This window comes from Crinia signifera, chromosome 6, assembly GCF_055691185.1.
Source record: "Crinia signifera chromosome 6, ASM5569118v1, whole genome shotgun sequence".
Classification (NCBI taxonomy): domain Eukaryota; kingdom Metazoa; phylum Chordata; class Amphibia; order Anura; family Myobatrachidae; genus Crinia; species Crinia signifera.
In genome coordinates, this window is record NC_139222.1 from 49496384 (window position 1) to 49512398 (window position 16015).

Below are 16015 nucleotides of genomic sequence, written 5' to 3' on the forward strand. Positions count from 1 at the left end.
GCCAGATGCACTAAGCTTCAAAAGTGATAAAATGGAGAGTGATAAACAGCAAGCCAATCAGCTCCTGCCTGACATTTTTCAAACACAGCCTGTGACATGTCAGGTAGGAGCTGATTGGTTGGCTGTTTATCACTATCCATTTTATCGCTTTTGAAGCTTAGTGCATCTGGCCCTCGGTCTGAAGCCACATGGGTGAGGGTGACGTATGTGTATGACAACTTTTGTTTCCTTTAATAAATGAAATCATCGTTGAAAACATTTATTTTACTTACTGGTGTTGGTGATGGTGAATGGCTTATGCCAGCGGTGCTAAGTCACTTGTCACCACTGTCCCAGCCGCCTTGGGGTATAAATGATGTCTGAATTTAGATAACCTTATGATCACTGTGCATCCTTCCCTGACTTCCTGTGTGCTGGCCAGGCTGCTTATTCTTAGTAAACTGTCTCTCTTTTGCTATTCCCATTGTCTTCCCATTGCTGGATGTAGGAATTGGCGCTAATGATGATGTAAACAAGTATATGTGATATTTCCTTAATAATTTCCAAAAGCAGCAAGTGTATGGGAGTTAGTAAAAAGACTCCCTAAATATAAACAAAAAACGGACTCTCCTCTCCCCGGCAGCAGCAGGAGCAACAACGGTGAGATGTTCTGCTGCTGGGAAATTCATCGGGGGCATACCTGGCACTATTGGGTGCATATGTGTATCACACCCCCATTTTCATTGGGCGCACCCCATGTAGCATCTATTTTATGGCACGCCCACGGTACCGCCTTAGTATTTATTTAGAAAGGCACCACAATCAGACGGGCATTGTTTATATGGCACTGCTGGGGGAAATTGTGTTTATGGCATTACTGCGGGTATTGGAGGCATTTTTAACTGGCACTGCTGGTAGCATGTGTATATATGGCACAGCGTCTATTCAGAGAGGCTGGCCATGCCCCCATAGTGGAAAAAATGGGGGATGTGGCCTCGCAGGTGTACCACGATAGTAAGTCATGCCCCCTAATTTTAGGCAGGCGCAGATATCCCTTCTCCTCTGCCTCCAGTGTTTGGAGGTATGTATGTGGCATATAGGACATTGCGGTATGTGGCATAATGTGTCAGGGGCATTACAATGTGTGGCATAATGTGTAAAGGGCATTTTTCGATTATTATGCAGTCAACCAACCCGTCACTCGCCAGCGTAATTGCGGTAGCTTGCATGGCGGCGGGAGGTCACTTTGCAGCAGGAGGTCACTTTGCGCTGTGGGAGGTCACTACAGCACATGCGGCAGCGCAATGTATCGAGCACGTGTGCTGTAGATGGCACAGAACACACTGTGCTGTAGCCGCAGCTTCACTTCGCTGCCGCAACCCGCCATAGGAGTTCTCATCCCTGGACTGTGGAGCAGTTTCCCGGGCCTCCTACACTTCTTTGGGAAGCGGCAGAGGAGATGACAGATAGCAGGGGGACACCGGACTCTCCTCTGCCCGGCAGCAGCAGGAGCAATAACAGTGAGATGTACTGCTGCTGGGAAATTCATTGGGGGCATACCTGGCACTATTGGGTGCATATGTGTATCTTACACTATTGGGGTATACTGTATGTATATCTGGCACTGCACTATTGGGGGCATATGTGTATCGCACCCCAAGTAGCATCTATTTTATGGCACGCCCACGGTACCTCCAGAGTATTTATTTAGAAAGGCACCGCAATCAGATTGGCATTGTTTATCTGGCATTGCTGGGGGACATTGTGTTCATGGCATTACTGCGGGTATTGGAGGCATTGTGTAACTGGCTGGTAGCATGTGTATTTATGGCACAGCGTCTATTCAGAGAGGCTGGCCATGCCCCCATAGTGGAAAAAATGGGGGATGTGGCCTCGCAGGTGTACCACGATAGTAAGTCATGCCCCCTAATTTTAGGCAGGCGCAGATATCCCTTCTCCTCTGCCTCCAGTGTTGAGAGGTATATATGCGGCATATAGGACATTGCAGTGTGTGTGGCATATTGGGCCTTATTCTAGTTCACTCTTTCTGACAAAATTCTTCTTAGATGGACAAAACCATGTGCACAGATTGAATAGGTAAAATCCTGTATTCATGCTGGTGGTGCAAGGTGGTTATGCATACAGGTAGCTGGCGTTTTGTTAGGAGGTTGAGGAAAGTGGCTAGGTGTACTGCACACGCTGACTGATATCTCCTGGTTGTCTCACAGGTGTAGCACCCGGTGCTGCTGAAGGCCACTGGATCCCAGAGTGCATGGGTTGCTAGATGAGATGGCGATGGGCTGGTCAGGTTAAATATGCTGACAAGTCCTTACACGTGCAGGCTGGAGATAGAGAAGCTGTTGCAGCGTCTGTGCCGCTGTGCCATGTGGTTTGCAACAGAATCTTTAAAATAGCTTTAGGTATAAAGATTGCAATCTGTGTAAGGTGGATCAGTTCAGGGTAATGGCTAAGACATCAACCCATTTTGTCCCTTCGAATACCAGAACTTTCTCAAGACTGCTTTGACACTGTGCTTTGTCTCCATTTATATTACTACACTGTGCTGTTGTTCATACCGGATTAGCAGACTACTTATATATGCATCCTATATTATATAAATATGCCTTTGCTGTCTCGCTTCGTACTTGACTTGAAGTGGGTGTTTCTGGGTGGAAACCATTCACGTCTTATAGGAGTGTAGGAGGTGTGTTGGCATGGTTTTGTGCCATAGTTTGAGGCATGTGTAACAAGAATGCCTGTTTCGGTTGGATCTTTGGCACCCATGCTGGTGTTGGTGTAAGTGCTGAAGCATTAAAGAGCCTCGAGTTAGCATAAGAAGTCTGGGTTCTCACTTGTGTAGACATATTTTTTAAAAACTCTCCTAATGTTTTATAGATTGTTTGAGAGTGATTCAGAATGACCTTGTTAGGACCGGTCAGTGAGTGATAGATTTATTAATTACAGTACAGGTTGAGTATCCCGTATCCAAAATGCTCGGGACCAGGAGAATTTTGGATAACGGATTATTCCGTATTTTGGAATATTTTAATATTTCAATGATGTATTTTGAAGTATCTTGCATTTATGCTGTATAAACACATCAAACACATGAAATGCACACAAATATATTTTATTTGTTCAAAAAACAAGGTTTTAAAACATGAAACAAAATTTGTGTTCTATCTCAGATATTGAATTTGAATGCCAAGCAATCATTGTCTTGTACATATATAGTGCCAGTTACATATAATTCCCTCAGTAGTGCTGTTACAAATGTCCCCAGTGAGTTTTTAGCAAAATAAAAAAAAAATTCCCACTTTCTGGAATGTATGGTTTTCGGAATAATTCGGATAAGGGATATTCGGATACGGGATACTCAACCTGTATATTGTTCATCTAATTATGGGGCTGATTTATCACCTGGTGTTATTATATCAAAACTCTGCTTATCATAAATAGTGCTATCGTGTAGACAGTTCGATGCTGATTGGCTAGAGTACCATATATCCTCACCTATGTATTTTTTTTGCAAACTTGGGTTTATGAATTTACTAAGGTAACATGACTACCAAATAAATGTGACAATTTGGTATCATATTTTGCCATATATTTTCTGTTATTTCCTCCATACCTATTACCTGCAAATATTCTTACTGTACTTCTTAGGGGATGCAGTCAAAATCCCGACAGGGTCGAAATCCCGAATGGGTCATAATACCGACATGGACAAAATCCCGACATTTAAAATCCCGAGAAGGACAAAATCCCGACATTTAAAATACGGACAGGGTCAAAATACCGACATATAGAATGTACAGGTGAAACAGTCAACATGACTTTCCGTCGACAGCTCACGACATGGGTTTTTTCACTGTTTTTTGACCCGACATGTGCCGACAGGCGGTATTTCATGCCCTACCATCCACTAGGGCGTGGTGGGAGAATAAAATAGTGTGCCGAGCGCAGCGAGGCACCATGCCCGAAGCATTGTGAGCGTAGCGAGGTGCTGCGGTGCACTTCCAACTCTGTCCATGTCGACTGTGCCGACATTCCGGTCAAAATACAGTGAAAAAAACCATGTCGACCTGTCGACGTTGACTGTTTCACCTGTAAATTCTATATGTCTGTATTTTAAATGTCGGGATTATGTTCTTGTCGGTATTATGACCCATTCGGGATTTCGACCCTGTCGGATTTTTGACCGTCGGGATTTCATACCGAATCCCTTCTTAGTCCTCTTTCTCTCTATATAGGTATGTCTTACAGTTCTTCTGTACTTACAGGGGATATGAAAGTCTTGTGGACCACATTAAAGCACAGCTACCCACTGACACCGTGTTACTGAACCATGCAGTTAAGAACATAAACTGGAATGGATCCTACCAAGGCAGCGACTCTCATGTGTATCCTGTACAGGTGCAGTGTGAGGATGAAAACACCTTTGTGGCTGATCACGTCATTGTCACTGTTCCTTTAGGTAACATTATGGTCCCATAGGTAACAGTAATGTGTGTGATATCTGCTGTTCATAATTAATCAAACACTTTTCCTCTACCTCCCCATGGCAGCTGTACTATGGGTTTTCCCCCTCATTAGGTAGATCTGGAAAGGAAAAAAAGACACAACACTGCCCCTATATAAGGACCGCCCCTACCAGGGCTCAGTGTCTTTTTTTCCTTTCCAGGTAGAGGAGGCTTACCCCATACTGCTGCTGCCTTCCCCGCTGCCTAGTGCAGCTAGGGGCTTAGGCAATAGAAGGCTACCCGCTACCCAGAGTAGTTGGGACACCTGTCTGGTGACCCCCCCCCCGCTACGGTGGCTGGGGGTTATGGTATAGCAATCCCCAAAAAAACGGTACCTGCTGCCTGTCCGGAACGCTGCAACTTCAAAAGGGGATCGCGCGCCATTCTGTGCGGCGTTCTCCTCTCACAAACTCCGGCCACTAGCACAGGAGGTGCTGGGGGCGACGTCAGACGCGGCGTCTGACGTCAGCAGGAACAAGAGAGCGCGCGCGCGCGCGCACACTGAGGGGCTTAAAGGGCGTCTGACGTCATCAAGGAGCGCGAGACTGTGCGCACATCTCTGACAAGCAGAGAGGGCGCCAGCACTTAAAATGGCGCCGCAGCTGACTGAGAACGCTGCTGATACTCACTGAACCAGACGGACACTGGGTAAGGCTCCACTGTTAGCTTGCTAACGGAGCGCTATACTGCACTTTATCTTACAAGTACTGATTACTATGTTTGTGCTACAGTGATCCTGCAATTATGGAGGATGATAGGAAGCAGCAAGGAAAATCGGGGTAAGCCAGGAGGAATAGGTTAGTGATTGCATCTAAGTAAGACAGCCATTAAGTGAGGATGTATGTGCTTGCAGGTCAGAATCAAGCAAGGATAAACTGGAGCTTAAACAGAAGCATAAAAAGTTACATACGGCCAAATGCTCGGTGTGTGACGCACCCCTGCCGGATAAATGCAAGGGCACGGTGTGTGATAATTGTAAGAAAGCTCCTTTAATGAGGCCAGAACAAATGGCGGACCTTGTCGCCATGCTAAAAACTTCCCTAGCAGACACCTTTGTTACAAAGGAGGATCTGAAGAAGGGGTCGCACAAGAGGCCCAGGGAACCACTTTCAGAGGATTCTGACCCAGGGGAAGGCCCCACCACTGATCTACAGGAAGAAGTGGAAGAAGGGGAGGTGACTGAAGAGAAAATGGAGCTGGATTTTAATCCAGACCTCCTCAATAACCTTCTTATCCTGATAAACAAATCACTCAGCATTGAGGACCCACAAGTCTTTTCCCCTCTCTAAACCACTACAAGACATAGTGGAAGAGGAGTGGGCTAACCCGGACAAGAAAATAGCTGTGCCACTTAGGGTTAATAAAATGTACCCCTTTGACACGGAGCAAGTGAAGAAGTGGGAGGCGGCTCCCAAGGTGGACTCGGCCATTGCCAGGCTGGCAAGGAAAACTACTCTGCCACTTGAAGACGCCAATGCGTTCAAAGACGCAATGGAAAGAAAGATGGAGATGAGCCTGCGTAAGCAGCATATTACGTCCGGGGCCTCCATAAAAGCATCCTCGGCAATAGCAGTGACCTCGAGGGTGTTAAGATCCTGGTGCCAGGACTTAGAGTCCGACTTACTGGACGGAGTGAAAAGGTCAGAACTCCTTAAAATAATCCAGAACGTGCAGATTGCCGTTGAATTTATTTGTGACGCGTCATTAGATGCGGTTAGACTGGCAGCCAGATCAAACGCAAGTAACGCAGTAACTAGGAGGGCACTGTGGCTTAAATCATGGTCAGCGGATGCCCAGTCCAAAAACAAACTGGTGTCACTCCCGTTCCAAGGTGATTATTTGTTCGGGAAGAATTTGGATGACATCATATCAAAAACCACGGGGGGAAAGTCGGTATGGCTTCCTCAGGATAGAGGTTTTAAGAAAACACCTAATAGATCACAAAGATTCCAGTTCCAAGACTTTAAGGAGGCAAGAACATACAGACCGGGCAGAGGGTACAGAAGACCCTGGTCCGGAGGAAGAAGCTCCTTTCGCAGTCAAAGGGGCAGAGATGGAAAGTTTGGATATAGACAAACACAATGACGCCAAGCAGAAGGTAGGGGGCAGACTGAAGAAATTTCATTCGGTTTGGGCCCAATCTACAGCGGACAAGTGGGTGATGGAAGCAGTATCACTAGGATACAAAATAGAATTTGTACAAGACCCTGGAGTATGGCTGGAGGATTCACCCATACCAAAAGACAGGGAAGAAAGGTTGGCATTAAAGCAAAGTCTAAAAAACATGATAGCACAAGGAGTGGTGGTGGAGGTCCCCAAAGGACAAGAGATGACAGGATGGCAATCAAGGTTCTTCGTAGTCAAGAAGCAATCGGGAGGATTTAGGACCATACTGGACCTGAGAAGGCTGAACGCATACGTAGTAGCCAGAAAATTTAGGATGGAGTCTCTCAGGATGATACTCCCGGATATAAAGAAGAACGCCTTCCTGACGACAATAGACCTCAGAGATGCCTACCTCCACATACCGATCTATTCAGGACATCAAAAATTCTTAAGATTCCGTATATCAGGCGTAACATACCAGTTCACGGCTCTGCCATTCGGCCTGTCAACCTCCCCAAGAACATTCACCAAGGTATTGGTAGTGCTGGTAGCAAAGCTAAGAGAGGAAGGCATCACAGTATGGGCGTACCTGGACGACCTATTAGTGATGGCACGATCAGAGGAACAAGCAGTAAGCCACACTCACAGAGTGATGGACTTCCTTCAAGAACACGGCTGGATTATAAATCTAGACAAAAGCCAGCTTCAGCCCACAACAGCGGTAAAATACTTGGGGGTCATTATAGACTCAAGATCAATGAAGGCAATCCTGACACGAGAGAGAATAGCAAAGCTAAAACAAGAAATAAACCACTTCTTGGGAAGAAAAATAGTCAGCTCAGCAGACTGCTTAAGGTTACTGGGCCTCATGTCGGCAGCATCAGATGCTGTAAACTGGTCAAGGTTGCACACAAGGGGCATACAAAACTGCTTTCTGTCTCAATGGGACGGGGACAGCAAACAGACCACGCAAAGAATTATACTCTCAAAAGGAGCCAAACGAGACCTGCTCTGGTGGATGGAAAGAGGAAGACTAGGACAAGGGAAGTCCTTCACCACAGGGGAGCAAGTGCTACTGACAACCGATGCCAGCATGTCAGGCTGGGGGGCAGTATGCGAAGGGGCAGTAGCCCAAGGAGAGTGGTCAAGACAGGAAGGAGTACTTCACTCGAACATCAGGGAAATGAACGCAGTGAGAGAGGCGTGTCGGCACTTCCAATCCCAACTGTACCAGAGAGATCTGATAATCAGAACAGACAACGCGGTGGTAGTAGCATACCTCAACAAGCAGGGAGGTACAAGGAGCAGATCGATGATGGCAGCAGCAGCACTAGTGCTGAACTGGGCGGAAGCCTAGACGAGCAGCCTCTCAGCAGTATTTATAGCGGGACGAGAGAACCGACAAGCAGATGCCTTGAGCAGGAAGCAGATAAAACCAGGGGAGTGGGAATTATCCCAAAAAATATTCAAAGAAATAGTGCAGAGATGGGGCTATCCAAAGATAGATCTCATGGCAACCAGAGACAACAGGAAGGTGGAGAAATTCGTATCCAGACACTGGGAAGAAGGATCCTGGAACACGGACGCGTTGACGTGCCAGTGGGAGCAAGGCCTGATGTATATTTTTCCACCTTTCCCTGTCATATCAAGGACACTGAACAAAATACAGAGGGAGAAGGCAACAGTAATAATCATTGTGCCCACATGGCCAAGGAGAGCCTGGTTCCAAAAACTGGTCAGGATGGCAGTAGCAGGGCCATGGAAACTACCAGACCAAGAAGACCTGCTATGGCAGGGAAGATATGCGCAGCGTCAGCCCAGAGACTGGAAACTAGCGGCATGGTTGCTGAAACCAGAACCCTGGTGAACAGGGGCTTCTCTTCTAAAGTGGTAAAAACTCTGTTAAGGGCCAGGAAGAAATCAACATCAGGCACATATTATAGAATCTGGAAAACATACACACAATTCTGTATAATCCAGAGGAAGGATCACAGAGCCATAACAACAGTACTCGACTTCCTCCAGGCCGGCCTAGACAAAAAGCTATCAGTCAGTACACTAAAAGTCCAGGTATCCGCACTGGGCGCCATACTGGACAGGAAAATCGCAGAAGATAAGTACGTACGGAGGTTCATACAAGCATCCAAGAGGATAAGGCCAGAATTCCGTAGCCCAACTACACCATGGGACCTAAATTTAGTACTAAATGCGTTAACCGAGAGCCCTTTCGAGCCCTTAGAAGAGGTTCCAGTTAAATGGCTGACAACCAAAGTGGCGTTTCTGGTGGCGGTAACATCCACAAGAAGGGTGTCGGAGCTGCAGGCCCTATGGGCAGAAGAGCCGTTCCTGAACTTTTATGAAAATAAAGTCGTCCTAAGGACAAATCCTCACTTCCTGCCCAAGGTAGTGTCATCCTTCCACATCAACCAAGAAATAGTATTACCGTCTTTTTGCGCAAAACCAGCTAATGAGAAAGAGCGAAGGCTCCACAAGTTAGATGTTAAAAGAGCACTAACCATTTACTTACAAAGGGTTGAGAACTGGAGGAAAACAAAAAGGCTCTTCGTTGTGACAGAAGGCAAAAATAAAGGACTTGGAGCTTCAAAAGCAACCATCGCTAGATGGATTAGGACATGTATAGCAGAAGCATACAAGTTAAACAATAAGGAAGTCCCACAAAGCTTAAAAGCTCATTCCACTAGAGCAGTAGGATCTTCCTGGGCTAGGAAGGGTGCAGCATCTCTAGAAGAACTATGTAAAGCAGCCTGCTGGGCATCAGCCCACACTTTTTCTAGACATTACAGTTTGGATATCGAGGCCTCCAGTGATGCGAAACTGGGCAGGAAGATACTGAGCGCAGTAATATAAAGATAAACAAAGAACCCCTAAATAAGGGGGAGAACGTCAATTAAAAAAAGAGACCTACATGTAGGTGACTACAACCTATTTCAGTATGAGGTATTATTTTCTTATTCGGCCCCACCCAAAAAAAATTTTTCTCTTTACACTGCTATGGTATTACCCATAGTACAGCTGCCATGGGGAGGTAGAGGAAAGTACGGATTCTTACCCGTTAATACGCTTTCCTCTACTCCACCATGGCAGCATTATTCCCTCCCTTGGGATATATGATGCAATATAAGATGTTAATTTAAGTTATTTTATGTGAGAATGTATACTCGCTGATAATCAAGACACTGAGCCCTGGTAGGGGCGGTCCTTATATAGGGGCAGTGTTGTGTCTTTTTTTTCCTTTCCAGATCTACCTAATGAGGGGGAAAACCCATAGTACAGCTGCCATGGTGGAGTAGAGGAAAGCGTATTAACGGGTAAGAATCCGTACTTTCTCTTTCACCTACCTATAGGGTACAAATTGCTGACTTAAAACCTGATTCTGAGTCAGATGCTAGAGGAATTGCATGGATATCTGCATAGTGCGCATGCATTATAGAAAGTGATCACTGACTGCCTCATTAAATCTAAACTACACAACATATTGTCAGTCATATACAAAGAAGGAACACATTGTTCTGTAGCAAAAGATTAGTCAATGTTGTCATTCTCATGGTGAGGTGAAGAATGTCAACAAAATATACCATAACACCTTTAAATGTGTTTTAATTAAAGGGGAAAAGGGGGGAAAAGGATTTTTGAGAGTTTGTCCGCACTGGTCAGTGGCTATGAGCCACTGTGATCTTTTAGTGGGAAATAGTATTTTGTGTCTGCAACAGACTGGTGATTGATCCTATAATGGATACATGGGTCCTAGACATACATTAAACTTAGGATTTGGAGACTTCCGGTTCCGGCTTCCATGGGACCAGCGGCAGCGTGCTGAGCTCCCTGACCGCCCCGGCCAGCCAGCCCCACCACGCAGAGCCAGACCCACGGAAACCAGCCAGAAGCCGCCAGGAAGGTCCCGCCGACTCCCCACACCTGCCGATGCAGAAACTTCTGGCCCAGGGGAGGCCACAGCAGCAACGCAAGCCCGATGCAGATCAGGGTGCCACAGCCCATGAGGCAGGAGACACAGACGGCGCAGGCTGAGGCAGAGGAAATGTCTGCCCAGCCCCAAGTAAGTCACAGAGGGGCCCCCTTTATGCCTCCTACTCAGACTGACATCTTTGCTCCCTCCCCAACGCCACCCCTGGGCGCAGCACTATCATATGCAGATGTGGTCAGGGCCATACAGGACACTATAAACCCCATCCTGGATGCTCATGCTGCTAAGCTGCAGCAATCAGTGCAGGATATTAAGGGGGTTATTCTAGTTCATTCTTTCTGACAAAATCCTTCTTCGATGGACAAAACCATGTGCACTGCGGGTGGGGCAGATGTAACTTGTGCAGAGAGAATTAGATTTGGGTGGGGTTTTTCTTCAAAGTGAGATCTATATTGCAGTGTAAAATAAAGCAGTCAGTATTTTCCCTGCACAGAAACAAAATAACTCACCCAAATCTAATTCTATCTGCACATGTTACATCTGCCCCCCTGCAGTGCACATGGTTTTGTCCATCTAAGAAGGATTTTGTCAGAAAGAATGAACTAGAATAAACCCCTAAGTCACAACTTAAACAGGTCTCCAAAAGGGTTACTGCCAATGAGACTCATTTGGGGGAGGCTTTCCAGGACATCTCAGCTTTAAAAGCCACCACAGAATATCTGCAGAAATCCTCCTATACCAGTGGTAGCCAACCCTAGCCCTCGAGAGCTACCAACAGTTCACATTTTCCAGACAACCTAGCTGCTGCACTCATTGGTACTCTTTACTTAGAAGGGCGCCCACGATTTTGATCGTGGGCATCGTTAGTAAAAAATCTCGGGCATTGAATGCACTAAAAAATCGGGTGCGATCAACCGACGAGATGCCCGAGATTTCCCATAGGGAACAATGTTAAATGTCTCAATTGACCCAATTTTCCTGTTCAATGCCTCAACTGACCCGATTTTTCCATAGGAAACAATGTTAAATGGGCCACAGAGGCCAAATAGGCACCCTGAAGTGTATAATGGCCACCCGAATTGTTAACGCCACCCCACGATCAACGTCAACCCGATGCGTGGCGAGCGCAGCGGTACGCGTCCTACGACCTTTTCATACCCCCACTATCCACGTCGGCGTGGAGTTGAGAATAGAAAGTGTGGCGAGCGCAGCGAGCAACCGAGCCCGAAGCGTGGCGAGCGCACGCGGACAGCTGTGAAGCCCACTTGTTATTCTGTGAGGAGACCTGCAAAACATGCACTATTGGTAGCTCTCGAGGACTAGGGTTGGCTACCCCAGTCCTATACCATGCAAAACAAACTGGACGATTTGGAAAATCATTCCAGAAGGAATAACCTGCGCATAATAGGACTCCCAGAAACCCTAAAGGGCCCTGACCTGTATGCCTTTCTCTCGGCAACCCTCCCTGATCTATTAAATGTGGCGGAGGCCTGCGCTGGCATAATCATTGAGAGCGCACACAGGCTTGGCCCACCCCGTGATGATCGTACCAACAGACCACGCCCTGTGATTTTTGAATGCCTCAACTTTCAGCATAAAGAGGCCTTGTTGTTCGCATTTAGGCAAAACCGGGCCCTTCAATGGAATGGGAACAAGCTTCTGATATTTCAGGACGTCTCCACGGAGGTCACCCGAGCGAGAAAGGAGTTCTCCCCGCTATGCACCAGATTGGTGAAAGACCGAGTGAAATTCGCACTCCTTTATCCCACTAAGCTGCGTTTGTTTTCTGGAAATTCCTTTAAGGAGTTCAGTACAGTACAAGACGCAGAGGCCTATTTATTGGAACAAGCCCAAGCCTCTTTTACACCAGCGGGCCCAGACGACGCCCAAAATGATTAAAGCCAGTGACTCCATCTGGAGGCCGTTACCTGATGTCTAATTTACAGTTGCCCTAGTCTCCACGCTCATCTTGCCCACTGGGGGCCACACATCCCAGTCATTCCCGCGCTGGACGTGGGATCGTTTGCTATTAACCCCTATTTGGGTTCGGACCCCCCCCCCCATGGACCACCTGGCCCTCCGGCTCTGTGGGACTTGTTCATGTGGACGGTAGCCCTCCTGATCACAGAGCATACTTATGTTCTAATGTGGAAGTCTCAGGTTTTTGTGCGAACTCATGTTGGCTTTGGTGCTTAGCCAGTTATATGCTTTCTGTTTTAGTTTTTTCTTTACGTCTATTGATTAGCGTGTTGTATTAAGCTGATTTGTTTCGATGCCAGATACAGGGACAGGAGACCCTTTTGGTCCCACCCTCACACTGACTCTGAAAAATTACCTCACTTATGGCCGGGGCGAGCCTTGTGGCTCATGTATCTGTCTCACTTCCCCCTAGGGGGCATGGTACCCAGTGTCCGTCTCTGCCGCTGGGATCCCGGAGGTCTCTTCTTGTTTTTTATAATGTTTGTTTTCCTTAAGGTGCTGGGGTGCGGAGGGGAATCCACCATACCCATGCAAGAATTATTCCTTATCAATATACCAAATATGTGGGTCCCGCCTCCTGCTCGCTGGTTTCTCCTATCCCCCTTCTTTCCCTCATGTTCTTCCCTCTTGTCTTTCCCCTTTGTCTTTACTGTAAAATGTTTAGAGATGATCAGATTCATTTTAAAACACTGTGATTTGTGGTTCAGAAGTCGGGCAGACTCAATGTATAGAAATACGATCAGCTTATTCTGCTCAATATATAGGAATGGTTAATCTAAAGGTAGTAACCTTGAATGTGGGTGGCTTCCACGTCCCTTCAAAACGTAGAAAGACCTTGCTTTACCTTCGCAAATTGCAAGCGGAGGTGGTGTATCTACAGGAGACACACCTAACCCCCCAGGAAACTTTGAAATTGAACACAATGGGATGGTCACTATTGGCAGCATATAACTCAAAATCTAGAGGGGTGGCCATTTTAACAAACAAGAGCGCCCCGACTCAGGTGCATAGCACCACCACTGACCTCGTGGACGCCACTATTCATTCAACTAGATTTACGATGTGCAATGTCTATGCTCCTAATGCCTTTTCCAAACTGTTTTTTAGGAACTTGGTTACCCTGTTAACTCCCTATATGGATACTACTATTGTATTGGCGGGTGATTTTTTCAATGTTGTGGCCACAAATGTGCTAGATAGGGACTCAGTAGCCAGGTCTAGGCGTCCCGTCCCCCCCCCCCCCATCACGGTATCCAATACCTGATGTCTAGTCTCCATCTGACTGATGTATGGAGAGCTTACAATCCGGTAGAACGTGAGTTTACATGTTTGTCTGCAGCTCACAAAACAATTTCCCGAATAGACTACATTTTATTATCCACACGGGCCTTTCCTCGGGTACAAGACGCTGGTATTGAAACGATCACCATATCGGATCATGCCGCATGTTGGATCGCCCTGCATTCCACCCAAGACAGAGGCACATACATAAATTGGAGATTCCCCAGTCACCTAACCAATTCAACTAAATTTAGGTCCCTACTTGAGTCCACTTGGATGGACTACAAACATAACAATTAAGCCATGTCCACGGACTCCCCCCTCATGTACTGGCAGGCATCCAAACCTGTCCTTAGGGGTGCAATACTCTCCTACACCTCCCACCTCCGTAAAGAGAAAACTGCACATTATCTGGAGGCTCAGTCGTCTTTAACGGCAGCCTATCAGACATTTAAAACCTCGCCAACCAATACAAACAAAATAGAGTTTACTCAGGCCAAAGCGATATTTGATGCCCTTCTGACCAAGCTTGAGACTAGGATGTCCTTTCAGACCCAAAGCAAATATCACAGATTCGGGGGTAAATCCAATAGGCTTATGACTAACCTACTACAGGGCCAACACCCCCCCTACCACTATCACTGCCCTAAAAGATGATGCGGGCACCCTCCTTCATAAAGGAGGTGACATCTCAACTGTCCTACATAAATTTTATTCACAGCTCTATGCTCCCTCACCTATAGACCGGGCTCGTAAAACGGCCTTTTGGGCCTCTACCTCAATCCCGGCCTTGGGGGCTGACTGTGCCACCAGCTTGCTAGCAGAAATTTCGGAAGAAGAGGTAATTAGGGCAATTGGTCACCTTAAGCCAGGAAAGGCACCGGGCCCTGATGGCCTGACGAGTGAGTACTATAAATTGTTAGCCCCTAAATTGACTACCCCATTAAAAACCCTCTTCAACTCTTTTCTCAAAGGTACTCCTCAACCCCCATACTTCAACTCCGCACTTCTCCTTATCCTAATTTTTTATAATTTTTTATAATGATATCAATAATAAAAGCTATATTTTAACTGAAGCAAAAAAAGCCATTTCGCTGTCTGTGAGATAAGAGTGCCCCCACCAAGAGTATATCTTTCTTTCTTCTTTCCTCCCTTGGAATCTGTGTTGAGAACTGGTGTGTAACAGCTCACAAACACTGTCTAGGTAGACAGTCAATAGGTTGACAATTGACAAACGGTTGACACATGAAAAAGATCAATACGATTTTTCCTTCTTTTTGGGGGGAGTGTGAGGTTTTAGCTGTGGGTGGCTAGCAGGATCGCCGGAGGGGAACATCACTCCCCCACTTCAGCATCCAAGATGTTTCTACATGTCGGCGCTGCTGCTTCCTCTTTACTGAGGCGACACAGGAAACGTTATACGTGCAGGTATAATACATTTATACCTGCAGACTATTCTATCCAACCCTTGGGTTAATTTACCAAACAGGTTCTAAACATAGTGCCCTCGATCATATTTAAAAGAGTAATTATTTTACTAGCAAAACGTGTCTAGAAGAATCATTGCCCTTTTAAATTAAGGCCTAAACACAGTCGTAAGCACTGGTTTTAGAAACCGACGATAAGTAAATGACATTAGCACGGACATCATTTTGTGTAGAAGTCACTAACCTAATTAAATAGTAAGGTGCCCATAATGCATCATTCCAATAAACTAAAGGTTTAAAAAAATTGTAAAATAAAACACATGAAATTTATTGAAATAAAATTTCCTCATTCACCACTTTAATAATCTTTTAATCTTTATCTAAATTCCAATTTTGACCTGTAATTTTAATTTGTTGTCCACAGCCATTACTTTTATTTAATAAGGCAGGGATGGTGAGGTAATAGGATCTAGTGGCACTGGCAATTACTGTGTATAATGCCCACTTGGGTTCAAGTGGGCATTATACACAGATGTAGAAAAGGTAGCCAGGTGAGGCACTGCCTCACCTGTCATAGAATTTTTACTCCAGAGTTTTGACTATAATATGATCAGAAAAATACAAACAAGATTATTAAACTTTTTTTTTTTTTTTTTTCATATACTTTTTTATTCAAAGCTTTGTCGTATACTGGAATATGACTGGAAAGGCCTCACCTCGCCACACTGCACATCACCTTTATAAGGACTAGCTTATTGCTGATTCCTATTTAGAGG

General features: G+C 46.0%; 1 protein-coding gene across 1 annotated transcript in view; it reads left to right on the forward strand.

The window, feature by feature from the left end:
* LOC146007638 (peroxisomal N(1)-acetyl-spermine/spermidine oxidase-like) overlaps positions 1–16015 on the forward strand; it is a 28031-nt gene that overhangs the window by 8057 nt on the left and 3959 nt on the right. Inside the window, exon 3 of the mRNA XM_083146136.1 lies at positions 4263–4456. Within this exon, the coding sequence (XP_083002262.1) occupies positions 4263–4456 (194 nt within the window). The remainder of the gene's footprint in view (positions 1–4262; positions 4457–16015) is intronic.